Source organism: Physella acuta, unplaced genomic scaffold, assembly GCF_028476545.2.
Source record: "Physella acuta isolate Inbredline_101_S28 unplaced genomic scaffold, ASM2847654v3 ptg000109l, whole genome shotgun sequence".
Taxonomy (NCBI): Eukaryota; Metazoa; Mollusca; class Gastropoda; family Physidae; genus Physella; species Physella acuta.
In genome coordinates this window covers 371415-386993 of record NW_026731629.1, presented here as the reverse complement: position 1 = coordinate 386993, position 15579 = coordinate 371415, and the positions used below count along the sequence as shown (strand labels likewise).

Sequence of the window (15579 nt, the reverse complement as noted above, 5' to 3'; positions counted from 1 at the left end):
AAGTTGGTGACCTACTTACAAGCCCTATTGTTGTTTGAAATCCTATGTTTTGTCTAGCAGATTTAGCTTGCTACACATCCTTTAAAATGTTATTCTGGGAATTATGCCGACTCTCGTAAACATTGGTCAGTTACCAGTTAGAACACATTCCAACAATACATTAACCTCAGCTCACAACACCCTCACAAAAACACACGGAGTTAATTAAACTCAACTGAGTTGTAGACTATTCTACCCTAACTTTCAAATGACCCGCAACTCATACCATCAGCCTCAAATGTGAACGCTACTAACCACCCACCTCCCCTCACCCCACCCCCACCCCAGGTATGTGCTGCACATATTCTTTAGAAACCTCAGTACCAACGAAGACAGCTACTGCATCTGTGACAGCTGGATTCCCGACCAGAGAACCGGCTACCGGTACATCATCTACCCCATCACCAGAACTGACGGTAAACTTTTCATACCTGTACATTATCTACCCCATCACCAGAACTGACGGTAAACTTTTCATACCTGTACATTGGCTACCCCATTACCAGAACTGACGGTAAACTTTTCATACCTGTACATTAACTACCCCATCACCAGAACTGACGGTAAACTTTTCATACCTGTACATTATCTACCCCATTACCAGAACTGACGGTAAACTTTTCATACCTGTACATTATCTACCCCATCACCAGAACTGACGGTAAACTTTTCATACCTGTACATTATCTACCCCATTACCAGAACTGACGGTAAACTTTTCATACCTGTACATCATCTACCCCATCACCAGAACTGACGGTAAACTTTTCATACCTGTACACTGTACATCATCTACCCCATCACCAGAACTGACGGTAAACTTTTCATACCTGTACATTATCTACCCCATTACCAGAACTGACGGTAAACTTTTCACACCATGCCGGCTTTAAGCCGGCGTCATGCCCGCGTCATTCCGGCGTCATACGGCGTCATACCGCGTCATACCGCTGTCTTTCTATTTTTTGTTTTAAACCTCAGCTGATATGGTAACACAGCTAAATAAAATCAATTTATTACTTTTATAATCAAAATCAACATTTTGTTTCATTAGAAGGTTAGAAGAAAAGTTAAATAATGCTCAAAAGGACGTTTGGTTAAAGTATAAGATTATAATTTAAAACAGAATCATTTTTGTTAAAGAAATATTCTTCGCTAGGCACCCAGACCCCACTTTATCTGTCGTGATATTTCTTCCCCCCCCCCCCATCCCTCACCCCAACCCTCACCACCACCTGTAGTAATATCTCTCCCACCTGCAGGCAGTAGATACAGGACCCTCACCCACCCCATCCCCCACCCCATCCCCCACCCCATCCCCCACCCCATCCCCCACCCCACCACTAATAATATCCCCTCTTGCGGTAGCAGATACAGGACCCTCCATCTCCCACACCACCTTCCCTACACAACCCTACCCACCCCATTCCCCACCCCCGCCTCTAATAATATCTCTCCCCCTACAGGTAGCCGATACAGGACCCTCCCCCACCCCCACCTCTAATAATATCTCTCCCTCCACAGGCAGCAGATACAGGGCCCTCCCCCACCCCCACTCCCACCCACCTCTAATAATATCTCTCCCCCTACAGGTAGCAGATACAGGACCCTCCGCCTCCCACACCACTCCCACACCACCCCCACCTCTAATATTTATTCCCCCCCCCCTACAGGTAGCCGATACAGGACCCTCCTCTACCTGTTTGTCCGGCACCTCCGTATCCTCCACGTCATTGTCGGCTGTGTCTTCAATATCCCTGGGAACGTCTTCACTAAGGTAAGGTGGCAGGTGGGGCGGACAGGTGGGGCGGACAGGTGGGGCGGACAGGTGTCTTCAATATCCCTGGGAACGTCTTCACTAAGGTAAGGTGGCAGGTGGGGCGGACAGGTGTCTTCAATATCCCTGGGAACGTCTTCACTAAGGTAAGGTGGCAGGTGGGGCGGACAGGTGGGGCGGACAGGTGTCTTCAATATCCCTGGGAACGTCTTCACCAAGGTAAGGTGGCAGGTGGGGCGGACAGGTGTCTTCAATATCCCTGGGAACGTCTTCACTAAGGTAAGGTGGCAGGTGGGGCGGACAGGTGGGGCGGACAGGTGTCTTCAATATCCCTGGGAACGTCTTCACTAAGGTAAGGTGGCAGGTGGGGCGGACAGGTGGGGCGGACAGGTGGGGCGGACAGGTGGGGTGGACAGGTGGGGCGGACAGGTGGGGCGGACAGGTGTCTTCAATATCCCTGGGAACGTCTTCACTAAGGTAAGGTGGCAGGTGGGGCGGACAGGTGGGGCGGACAGGTGGGGTGGACAGGTGGGGCGGACAGGTGGGGCGGACAGGTGTCTTCAATATCCCTGGGAACGTCTTCACTAAGGTAAGGTGGCAGGTGGGTTGTCAGGTGGGGCGGACAGGTGGGGTAGACAGGTGTCTTCAATATCCCTGGGAACGTCTTCACTAAGGTAAGGTGGGAGGTGGGGCGGACAGGTGGGGCGGACAGGTGGGGCGGACAGGTGGGGCGGACAGGTGGGGTGGACAGGTGGGGTGGACAGGTGGGGCGGACAGGTGTCTTCAATATCCCTGGGAACGTCTTCACTAAGGTAAGGTGGCAGGTGGGTTGTCAGGTGGGTTGGACAGGTGGGTTGTCAGGTGGGTTGGACAGTTGGGTTGTCAGGTGGGTTGTCAGGTGGGTGGACAGGTAGGTTGTCAGGTGGGTGGACAGGTGGGTTGTCAGGTGGGTTGGACAGTTGGGTTGTCAGGTGGGTTGTCAGGTGGGTGGACAGGTAGGTTGTCAGGTGGGTTGGACAGGTAGGTTGTCAGGTGGGTTGGACAGTTGGGTTGTCAGGTGGGTTGTCAGGTGGGTGGACAGGTAGGTTGTCAGGTGGGTGGACAGGTGGGTTGGAGAGGTGGTTTGGACAGGTGAGCCTGACGGGTGAGTGCGACAGATGGTTAAGATGGATAAATTTAGGTTGGTTGTGTATCCCAAAAGTCCTAACTAGTGTTGGAACTGTACGAGTTCCTCTGTCATAAATTCTGAGGACCGTACATAAACTGATTATAATTCTTGTCTACCCCATGCCAAATATACCCTCTGCCTTATTTTCCACATGCCAAATATGCCCTCTGCCTTATTTTCCACAGTCCAAATATGCCCTCTACCTTATTTTCTGCAGGCCAAATATGCCCTCTACCTTATTTTCTGCAGGCCAAATATGCCCTCTACCTTATTTTCTGCAGGCCAAATATGCCCTCTACCTTATTTTCCCCAGTCCAAATATGCCCTCTGCCTTATGTTCACTCTGCTGCTGATGATGACCTTGACCCTGGTGACCACGGGGGTCATCAAGGTGGAGCTGTACGGGGACCGGATGATCATGAAATCGGCGGGAACTTTCCAGTCTCTGATGTCAGAGCTCATTCTGACGTCATTTATTGGCTCCATCATCTCGTTCTTGATCGTCCTCCTGGTGAATTTGTGAGCAATCATTTGATTGGTCTGTTTTTAATTGTTGTCATGGTGAATTTGTGAGCAATTATTTGATTGGTCCGTTGTTTTGTATCGTTGTCAAGGTGAATTTGTGAGCAATCATTTGATTGGTCTGTTGTTTTTTATCGTTGTCATGGTGAATTTGTGAGCAATCATTTGATTGGTCTGTTTTTTAATCGTTGTCATGGTGAATTTGTGAGCAATCATTTGATTGGTCTGTTGTTTTTAATCGTTGTCATGGTGAATTTGTGAACAATCATTTGATTGGTCTGTTTTTTAATCGTTGTCATGGTGAATTTGTGAGCAATCATTTGATAAGTCTGTTGTTTTTAATCGTTGTCATGGTGAATTTGTGAGCAATCATTTGATTGGTCTGTTTTTTAATCGTTGTCATGGTGAATTTGTGAGCAATCATTTGATTGGTCTGTTTTTAATTGTTGTCATGGTGAATTTGTGAGCAATTATTTGATTGGTCCGTTGTTTTGTATCGTTGTCAAGGTGAATTTGTGAGCAATCATTTGATTGGTCTGTTGTTTTTTATCGTTGTCATGGTGAATTTGTGAGCAATCATTTGTTTGGTCTGTTTTTTAATCGTTGTCATGGTGAATTTGTGAGCAATCATTTGATTGGTCTGTTGTTTTTAATCGTTGTCATGGTGAATTTGTGAACAATCATTTGATTGGTCTGTTTTTTAATCGTTGTCATGGTGAATTTGTGAGCAATCATTTGATAAGTCTGTTGTTTTTAATCGTTGTCATGGTGAATTTGTGAGCAATCATTTGATTGGTCTGTTTTTTAATCGTTGTCATGGTGAATTTGTGAGCAATCATTTGATTGGTCTGTTGTTTTTAATCGTTGTCATGGTGAATTTGTGAGCAATCATTTGATTGGTCTGTTTTTTAATGATTGTCATGATGAATTTGTGAGCAATCATTTGATTGGTCTGTTGTTTTTTTAACTGTCCCATTGTTGACTTTGTGAGCAGTCATTTGATTGGTCCAAGAAGTAAATAGGGGCAGATAACTACATTTTAGAGATCTCAAGACAATTAATGAATTTTAATGTAGATATTTTTAGGCGTAACTTAGTATGAACTTAATTTCGATCGAATGTCTAAAAAGGCGACTTCATTTGTAGATAATGTACTCAAGTAGTTAAAATCTAACAAAGACATCATTTGATTTTTTAAAATTCGAACTCTCATACTATAAAAGTTCCAGAATCCGCATAACTAAATTTTGAAAAAAATGCCTTTTCTCCTACTAAATAAATAACAAAGGGAATTCCAATTCAAGTACAAACTCTTCATTTTAGTGATCATTACATTTTATTTTCTAGTTGTGTAACGGCGTGCCGTAAAAAATAAACATCACATTGCATAACATTTTCTTCTCCGCTTTGTAAAACCTAGTATAGGTCTCAACCAGACGGGCACACATTCACTCAACTGGCCTCAAAGTATCCGGCATGACGTCACGCTCCCGCCCCTGCCGGATAGGCCGGCGCCCTCCCTCTTAAACATGACGCGCCCCGTGGATAAAGCCGCGACGCCCACAGAGACGCCTAAGAGACTTTCGAATAAATCCCCCCGATCAGAAGTCACAAGTTTTTCCGATAACCGGAGCCCCTCGGATGACGGAACGACCGTGGGGCCGTCGGTGGAGGAAGAAACGAACCGGAGCGACAATGCGGGGGAGGACACCCCCCGTGTGCGGAGAATGTCGAGCGTTTTTTCTGCGAAAGGTGGCGAGCCCGTCAAGAGGGACGCCGAGATCGGTGAGGTCATCGCCAAACATCGGCAGCGGAACCAGAGAATCCTGAAGAGCATCCAAGATACGGGCGTGGACCTGTCAGCCTTCAGGGCGCGCAGAGAGAGATCTCCCTCGGAGGCGTCGTTGTTCTTGTACCACATTTTTCTGGAGAATCTGCACCTGGACCCCCAGTGGCAAAAGGCTCAAGACAAAGGGTATGTTCTCTTTTTTCGCGTTCTACTTTTCTTTTCGCGTAGTGTACCATATTTTAAAAACCAATAGCAAGGTCCCGATCTACAACCATGTTTTCATTTTAGTTTTTAAAGTATTTCTATACAATGAAAATGTGACATCATATATAAATAATACCTGATATGCTAATGACAGAAATCAACTCTAAAAACATATTGCGAACTTTGCTTGCTAAAATTGTACTTTTCCGGTCACGAATGTTCGTATGTTGAAACGAAACACGTTTGTTCACGTTTTGAAACTGTAACCACTTGTTCGCGTATTGTGGCTGAACCATTTGGTTCGTACATTGAAACTTAACCATTTTGTTTGTACTTTGAAGCTAAAACATTGTGTTCGTACATTGAAGCTGAAACATTGTGTTCGTACATTGAAGCTGAAACATTTTGTTCGTACATTTACGCTGAATTATTTTGTTCGTACATTGAAGCTAAAACATTTTGTTCGTGTTCTGAAACTGATCCATTTTGTTCGTGTTCTAAAGCTGAAACATTTTGTTCGTACATTTACGCTGAATTATTTTGTTCGTACATTGAAGCTAAAACATTTTGTTCGTGTTCTGAAACTGATCCATTTTTTTCGTGTTCTGAAGCTAAACCATTTTGTTCGTATATTACAACCGAACCATTCTGCTCCACCCACAGCATCAACTGGATTTCCATCGCGGAGACGACGGTGTTGTGTGTCCTCATCTTGACCATCATCTCCATCAGCTACCTGGTCATCTTCTACGGCTTCCACATGACGGAAACTGCCCACTACCTGCTCGTCAGCTTCGCCACGTTCTTCATCGTACAGGCCATCATTCATCCCTTCTTCATCATGGTCGTCGCCTTCATCGTGTTTGAGAAAAATCCGCTCTTTAAGACTGAGGCTGACTTCAAGTTCAAAGGTGAGTGGATGACTTAAAGTTCCAAGGTAAGTCGATGACTTCAAGTTCCACGGTGAGCCAATGACTTTAAGTTCCACGGAGAGCGGATGACTTCAAGTAGGTGAGTGAATGACTTTAAGATCAACGGTGACGCAATAACTTTAATATCAAAGTCCAGATGTACACGAATAAAACAAGTAAGTGCTTAATAGAACGCTGAGTAGCCTATAGAAAGTTAAGATAAAATTATATTTGGAAAACCCTGAAATTGTTTATTTTAAATCGTAAAATTATATTTTTTCAAACTTGGGTAATTTTATTTAAATTTTTTTTTTTTAACTTTCTCGTATATACGAAGTACAGAGAAAGTCTTGTAATCGTGCAAAAAAAAATTGAGATTTTTACAAATCTCGACGTTTTACACCTGATTCGGAAAAACATAATTTTGCAATCTTCATATATAAGTATTTTATCAAAATCGTAGATCCGTATCAACTTTTGAATTATTTCCGATAACCGGAAGTGGTACTTTTTCTACTTTGAATTTTTCAAAAGCCTATAACGAGTACTATTTCAGATAGATAAATGAAATTTCACATGTAAGTAAAAGATCTAATTCTCTACCTTCTGTCAAATTTTGAGTAAGTTCCATTGACCGGAAGTACTAACTTAAGCTATTTCCGATTTCTCAAAAAAACGCATGTGAATTTATAAAGTACTAATGATATTGCGCACTATTATGCACTTTTCATTTGGCGTTCACTTGGTGTGCAATTCTTTTTTCTGCGAGATTTTATTCTATTTTAAAAACTTTAAGTATTTAAAATGGAGTTCCCATCCCCTGTTGTTTTGTATAAGAATATTCGAGAAAGTTTAGGGGAGATCATTCCCGGTTTATTTTTGTGTGTTTTTTTTCTTGTTACATCTAGTGTGACCCGCCCAGATTTTTGTGTTTCCCCCTCAGCTTGCCAGAGGTACCTGTACTCTGGTCTGAAGATTGGAACCCTGCTCAAGTCTGACCCCAAGAGAACCGTGTCCTACAAACACACGTACCTCTCTACTGCCTGGAAGTTCATCTACCGCAAGCACACTCGTAACGTGCTCAAGGTACGGTCCGGTCAGGGCACAGAGTTTCTTCCAGGCATCTCTTCGGGGTGGCGGAGCCCCCTCCCTCCCTCCCCCTCCCCCCGAATAAAGTCTCCCCCCCCCCCCCGAACAATATGGAATTTATATAGAAAATATATACTTTTAACAGTGTCCGCCCCCTCCCCCCCGGAAATTTGAGTCCGCCCTCTTCCCCCCCCCCCCCCCCCCCCGAAAATTTCAAGTGCACCCCCGGAGAAAAAAGTCTGGAAGAAACACTGTCAGGGCATTGTATAGACAAACCAAGTAGAGTTCATCTGTTGGGTGGTAAATTATGTACCCAGCCGACTTTAATCTCCATAACGTAAACCAGAACTGGGTGGATTCAATGGTCAAATATTAGAAAGTCGTGTGGTTTATTTTGTCTATACCCTGACCACTACCAAAAAACTGGACAATTTTAGCTCACACTTGTCAAACTCCCGTCCAGGAGCTTGGGGTCCACATCCCGACGGTGGAGGAAAAGGGGGTCGGGGCGGTGGGGGACATGCCGGCCCCCAAACGAGGCTCGGACTTCCAGCGCTCGGCCCTGCTCTTCATCTTTGTGGTGGTTGTCATCATCAACTTCCAGAGCGGCGACGTCCTGATGCGCTACCAGCAGACGAGCTTCTTGAGGCAGCTGTTGCAGGTCGGCCGGGCAGAGGTCAGCATCAACACGGTGAGTGGCCTTTGGTTTTTGTAGCTTGTACGTTCTTTAATGCAGATTTTACTGTAAGGGTCTTTGGTTTTTGTAGCATGTACGTTCTTTAATGCAGATTTTACTGTAACGGTCTTTGGTTTTTGTAATGTACGTTCTTTAATGCAGATTTTACTGTAAGGGTCTTTGGTTTTTGTAGCATGTACGTTCTTTAATACAGATTTTACTGTAAGGGTATTTAGTTTTTGTAACATGTACGTTCATACGAGCAGATTTTACTGTAAGGGTCTTTTGTTTTTGTAGCATGTTTCATGCAGATTTTACTGTAAGGGGCTTTGGTTTTTGTAATGTACGTTCTTTAATGCAGATTTTACTGTAAGGGTCTTCGGTTTTTGTAGCATGTACGTTCATTCATGCAAATTTTACTGTAACGGTCTTTGGTTTTTGTAGCATTACGTTCATTAATGCAGATTTTACTGTAAGGGTCTTTGGTTTTTGTAGCATGTACGTTCTTTCATGCAAATTTTACTTTAAGGGTCTTTGGTTTTTGTAGCATGTACATTCATTTATCCAGATTTTAATGTAAGGATCATGCATAAGAGATGTAACTTTACACATACACAACCCCCCCCCCTTTTCCCCCATGGTCACAGATCCTAACAAAACGCCAGACTCCCCCCCCCTTAAATGACGTCATACCTCAGCGCACAACAGCCCTCTCTCTCCCACCCGAAACGACTGCCAAAACTTCCTTTCTGAGTAGGCTAGCTTGTCTCATTACACTTTCTGATTGTGCAAATACATCGAAAATATACAAACAGTAGTACAAAAAATATACAACCAATTTTTTATGACATGTTTCAATAACAGCGCGGAAAGATTTCTAACCTTTTTTTTCCACTTTTATACTATTCCAGGCTGATGTCATTTGCTTATAAACTTTCATTTTCCACTATTGTTGCATTGTTTACTAATCAAACCCGCTCTCGTTGTCCTGTGTTGTAGTTTATCAGCATCGACGACTTCTGGAACCACCTCAAGTACAGCTTCCACATGAAGACACACAACTGGCTGTCCAACGCCAACACCACCACCAGCTTCAACAGCCTCCCCAACGTCAGGATACGACAACTGCGGGTACAGCCGTATGATGGTAAGTCAGTACAGAGGTAGGTCACAGGTAAGGGTACAGAGGTAGGTCACAGGTGAGGGTACAGAGGTAGGTCACAGGTGAGGGTACAGAGGTAGGTCACAGGTGAGGGTACAGAGGTAGGTCACAGGTGAGGGTACAGAGGTAGGTCACAGGTGAGGGTACAGAGGTAGGTCACAGGTGAGGGTACAGAGGTAGGTCACAGGTGAGGGTACAGAGGTAGGTCACAGGTGAGGGTACAGAGGTAGGTCACAGGTGAGGGTACAGAGGTAGGTCACAGGTGAGGGTGCAGAGGTAGGTCACAGGTGAGGGTGCAGAGGGTATTTAGTTTCTGACAAAAATTCTTTTGGTGACAGAAAGATGACCACTGTTTGTGACAGAAAGATGACCACTGTTGGTGACAGAAAGATGACCACTGTTGGTGACAGAAAGATGACCACTGTTGGTGACAGAAAGATGACCACTGTTGGTGACAGACATGACCACAGTTGGTGACAGAAAGATGACCACTGGTGGTGACAGACATGACCACTGTTGGTGACAGAAATGACCACTGTTGGTGACAGAAAGATGACCACTGTTGGTGACAGAAAGATGACCACTGTTGGTGACAGAAAGATGACCACTGTTGGTGACAGAAAGATGACCACTGTTGGTGACAGAAAGATGACCACTGTTGGTGACAGAAAGATGACCACTGTTGGTGACAGAAAGATGACCACTGTCCACTCTTCCATCCAACAGGGAACTGTACCGAAGACTTCAACGAACTCATCAGCCCCAGATGTCACTTTGACATCGAGAGATCAAAGGCAGGTAAGTGTCTTTCACACTTCTGTCATTAGACATCAAATCCAGGTGTCTTTCACACTTCTTTAGCCTCACTCGTGACATTAGGGCCAAAAGTGGCTCTTGATTAAATAAATTATAAATGCGACTCTTTTCTTTCTATATCCGTCTACAAGCAAAAATGTAATGAACCTTTAATATTTATTTTACTGCACAGGACTGAGCTACGTTGTTTGTGGCTAGTGAAAACTCAACAGCAAATGTAACCGTCAGATAACTTGGTAAAACACGGTTTAGGTTTGCGTACAAAGGGTTGACAGAGATCGCTATCATCTCGTCTCCTTAGAACAGGGATCGCCATCATCTTGTCTCCTTAAAATAAGTCCTTATCGAATTTTGTCTACGATGCAACATACTATAACTAGTTTATCTACTAACCTACAAACTACATTTTTCTACAAACCACCAGAGTTCAAGAACTACGCGCTGTCGTGGGGCAAAATTACAAAACGTGAAGTCCTGTTTGGTCCTTTCAAAAATGAGGAGGGCGAGATATTCAATACTTGGGAGCATAGGTACCCCTCTGATGGGTGAGTAGGGAGGTCATAAGGGGGGAGTGGTCAGTGAGGAGTGGAGTGGGCAGTGAGGAGTGGAGTGGGCAGTGAGGAGTAGAGTGGTCAGTGAGGAGTGGAGTGATCACTTGTTCTGAAGGGAATTCTGAATTCAATTTTTTTTCGTGATCGACATAAGTCAATGACCACTAAATTTCTGTACAACTAAAAAATTGTCATCACAAAAGAGAGAACTTTTTGTTGTTTTATTCCTTACACCAGGTACAACGCCATGTTTTCGGTGCGAGCAAAGAAAGCTGAAGAACTCGATTACCTGAAGAGTCGACAATGGATCGACGAATACACTCGGGCGGTGCGAGTCGATCTCGCGTTGTTCAACGCTGACACTCAACTCGTCACGTCCATTGTTCACGTATACGAGTTCAATTCCGGTAAGCCATTTCCTGTTTGCTTAGATGACTCGCGTGCGAGGCGTCTATTTTGCGTAATCAAAAGCTAGTAATTTCCGATTTTTTTTTCGAGAGAGTGGTTCAATCAGTGGTATCGCTAGGTAGGCTGATACCCCCATATTCTGTTAACAGTGGGCATATCCCAAGACACGCCCCAAGTCTACAGCTTCCCCCTCTTCTACAACCCGACACAGAGCATCGTACTACGTGGGTTCATGGTGGTCATGTTGATTCTCACAGTTCACTACATTAAGGAGGACATTGTACAGGTAATCACAGGTTGGTCTAGTCGTGGGCAGGTAATCACATGTTGGTCTAGTCGTGGGCAGGTAATCACTGGTTGGTCTAGTTGTGGGCAGGTAATCACAGGTTGATCTAGTTTAGGGCAGGTAATCACAGGTTGGTCTAGTGGTGGGCAGGTAATCACAGGTTGGTCTAGTTTTGGCAGGTAATCAAAGGTTGGTCTAGTTGTGGGCAGGTAATCACAGGTTGGTCTAGTTTTGGCAGGTAATCACAGGTTGGTCTAGTGGTGGGCAGGTAATCACTGGTTGGTCTAGTCGTGGGCAGGTAATCACAGATTGGTCTAGATGTGGGCAGGTAAATTCACATCTTAGCACCACAATAACCATCTTAGCACAGCCACTTTGTTCGGTCGTTGACCTCGTCATCTCTTGCACCAGATGCAGGACCAAGGGTTAATGACCTTCCTGAAAAAACCTATGTCCTGGATCAACATCATTGAACGTGGCAACTGTGTGATCGTGATGATACTCTTCGTACAGGAATATTACATTCGGAAACAAGCGGTAATTATCATTTGTTTGTTCTTAATAATTTTCAATTTCTTTAAGAAAAAACAATGTTATGGATCATATTATCACATTAAGTTTAAGAGGTTATAGTTACCAGAAAAATGTATGTAGACTCCTCCAATAGAGCAAATCCATGAGCTCTAGCATGGCTGAGTCACCTGTACCACTATATACCACGGTATATAGTGGTACAGAATATCTACTTTGGTAACAAAGATTCACAAATGTTTCTCTTTACCCACAACAGAATATCTACTTTGATAAAAACAATGATACACAAATTGTCACTCTTTTCTCGCTAGATTCTCGATGTACAGAATATCTACTTTGATAACAAAGATTCACAAATGTCTCTCTATACCCACTAGATTCTCGATGTACAGAATATCTACTTTGATAACAAAGATTCACAAATGTCCCTCTTTACTAACTAGATTCTCGACGTACAGAACATCTACTTTGATAACAAAGATTCCCAGACCTACATCGACTTCACAGAGGTGTCTGACATTGCTTACAAAATTACGTCATCCTCCTGCGTTCTGGCACTGACTGTTTTCTTAAAAGTTATTTTACAGACAAGGTAACAACAGTCTATATGGTGTGTAGGTCCTTAGGTAACAACAGTCTATATGGTGTGTAGGTCCTTAGGTAACAACAGTCTATATGGTGTGTAGGTCCTTAGGTAACAAGTCTATATGGTGTGTAGGTCCTTAGGTAATAACAGTCTATATGGTGTGTAGGTCCTTAGGTAACATCAGTCTATATTATTATGGTGTGTAGGTCCTTAGGTAATAACAGTCTATATGGTGTGTAGGTCCTTAGGTAACAACAGTCTATATGGTGTGTAGGTCCTTAGGTAACAACAATCTATATGGTGTGTAGGTCCTTAGGTAACAACAGTCTATATGGTATGTAGGTCCTTAGGTAACAACAATCTATATGGTGTGTAGGTCCTTAGGTAATAACAGTCTATATGGTGTGTAGGTCCTTAGGTAACAACAGTCTATATGGTGTGTAAGTTCTTAGGTAACAACAATCTATATGGTGTGTAGGTCCTTAGGTAACAACAGTCTATATGGTGTGTAGGTCCTTAGGTAACAAGTCTATATGGTGTGTTGGTCCTGAGGTAACAACAGTCTATATGGTGTGTAGGTCCTTAGGTAACAAGTCTATATGGTGTGTAGGACCTTAGGTAACAACAGTCTATATGGTGTGTAGGTCCTTAGGTAACAACAGTCTATATGGTGTGTAGGTCCTTAGGTAACAACAGTCTATATGGTGTGTAGGTCCTTAGATAACAACAGTCTATATGGTGTGTAGGTCCTTAGGTAACAACAGTCTATATGGTGTGTAGGTCCTTAGGTAACAACAGTCTATATGGTGTGTAGGTCCTTAGGTAACAACAGTCTGTAAGGTGTGTAGATAGCTAGGCACTACTAGCAGTGGCGACAGACATGGTTTAAATTTAAAAATCAAGACAATTTTCATAATCGTCATTTGTTTTTAGGCCTCTTTCGGGCACACATGATTTTTTTACAAGCTTTTACTTAGTTCGCAACGTCCGTTTGTTAGTTCGTGGATTTGTGGCAAATAAATTTTGACCCACTTCTAATTCACAGATTCCGTTCAAACTTTTCAGATACACTTGTCTTCGATGACGATGCAATAATATCTAATTTTGATTTTAAATAAATAGTAGATTAGTCATTAAAAATATAATTAAAAGATGACTATAATCAATAATAAAGGGGAGATAACAAGATTAAATAATAGCACAAGCGCGATCAGTTCGCCGTCGTGAACTGTTGTCACGGTTGACTGATTTGGTGATGAGCGTTGACTTCGAAGAGGGGGCTGTCAACTGTCTTTTAGATATCACAAGCTACTGATCGGGCTTATTAAATGCACATATTTGTGGGCGTAGACTATATTGTACTAATGTTAACATCATTTAGAACGAATTACTGAAAGGCGGAAAAATAAATATATATATAAAAACCTTTACAAAAAAATTGTTTAAATGCAAACTTACTTTCTTTAATAAAAGTAATATTCTCTTACATATTTCGACGACATTAAAGAAAGCAAGTTAGCATTTTAAAAGTTTTTTTTTAAATTATAAATAAAAGGTTTTTAAATTTCTTTCATTTAATTTTAATAAAATTGTGTTGCCGTCTCTCTCCCCAGAAACATCGGGTCACTGCTGATATTCCTGGAACTTGTTCCCCCAGTTCTGGCCATCACGTACATTCCTTTCCTGGCCATCATGGCCTTCTCCTCCACTGGGTACCTCCTCTTCAGCGACTTCTCAGATTTCCGGTCCGTGACGTCATCGACGTACACCGTCACTGGCCTGCTGCTGAACCAGGACGTCATACCGCCGCTAACCGGCCTGTACCGGATCTGGGGGCCCCTCTTCATCGGAACCAGTATGTCGATTCTCAACTATGTCATTGTCAACTACTACATCATCCTGCTGAATGAGAAATATTCTAGAATCTGTGAGGCGGTGCGAATCAAGACGGGGGGCAAGGTGACGTTTCTGGATGAGATCGGGACGTGGATGAAGCATAAGACAGTGGAATATGAAGAGCTGGACAGTGAGGAGGAGATGGTCGACCACAGCGAGGACAACCAACAGATTGCCGTCAAGGATTCTCACAGAGGTTTTGATTTCACAACATGGATAGAACAAGTACAGGAATCTAACAAGTAGATCTAGCTTTTCTCACAAGTAGATCTAGCTTTTCAAATAAATAAAATGAAAAGTGTCCAATATAATAAAAATGATTTAATAGTATCCAGCTATGCTTACTGAAGGCTTCAGTAAGACTTACTCGTTCAATGCTAGAACTAGTAAATCAGGCAAATATATGAAGGATAAAGTACTTAGAATGATCCCACCCCCTCCCAAACTATCAGCTCAGGGTTAGAGCTAGTATCAGTTGACAAACACTTCATGATGAAATGCACTGAGCCCTATCTATTTGTAAATCGTGAAGTTTGCCCAGTGTCATTTAATTGAAACTATGACATTGCAAGATGCAACATACTTACTAATGTTTTAGTGTAATATAACATTTTAATTTCTCGTGTTATCTTTGGCCAATGAATAAGAAACTTAAAAAATCTGCATGATTATAGTCACAGAAGTGCTTTTTCATGGAGTTATTACTGTTGAATTCTGGAGGCCATTTTACCAGTTTGACATATGAGAGAGGATTTCTATCATAGAAAGTTCTCATTCACCCAAAGAGAAGAACCAATTGAAATAGCTGGACTACCTACTGCTTTTGTAACATTTTTATCAGGTTCTGTGTTAAAGCTTGATTACTAATTACTATTAATTTGTAAACATTATGTGACAGAGGTGAGGAGCCTGTTGAATAATTAGAATGTATTTTATCAATAAAGTTTTATAATGTATTACAACTGTTTCTTCAAGTTTTGTGATGGGGCAATAATTACACTATGAGCTGATTTTACCAGTTTGGAGTCACATCAAATGTACAAACAAATGAACCAGAGGAAAGAAATATTTCAACTGTGGGATAGAGAATTTTGTAATGAACTGGGAATATCTTGAGATTAGGTTTAGAGGGAGGGGCAAAACATATAATAATATGTACGGGAAA

At 42.7% G+C, this 15579-nt stretch overlaps 1 protein-coding gene across 1 annotated transcript; it reads left to right on the top strand.

The window, feature by feature from the left end:
- The first annotated feature begins 372 nt into the window (after positions 1–372).
- Positions 373–15339, top strand: LOC131934524 (uncharacterized). Its single transcript, XM_059290562.1, has 15 exons — positions 373–455; positions 1713–1816; positions 3298–3503; positions 4927–5481; positions 6163–6410; positions 7354–7496; positions 7963–8190; positions 9175–9322; positions 10064–10135; positions 10578–10698; positions 10942–11111; positions 11262–11398; positions 11810–11935; positions 12376–12524; positions 14132–15339. Exons 3-15 carry the CDS (start codon positions 3319–3321, stop codon positions 14658–14660), a joined length of 2811 nt encoding a protein of 936 aa, XP_059146545.1. The 5' UTR covers positions 373–455; positions 1713–1816; positions 3298–3318; the 3' UTR covers positions 14661–15339.
- The last annotated feature ends 240 nt before the right edge of the window (positions 15340–15579 follow it).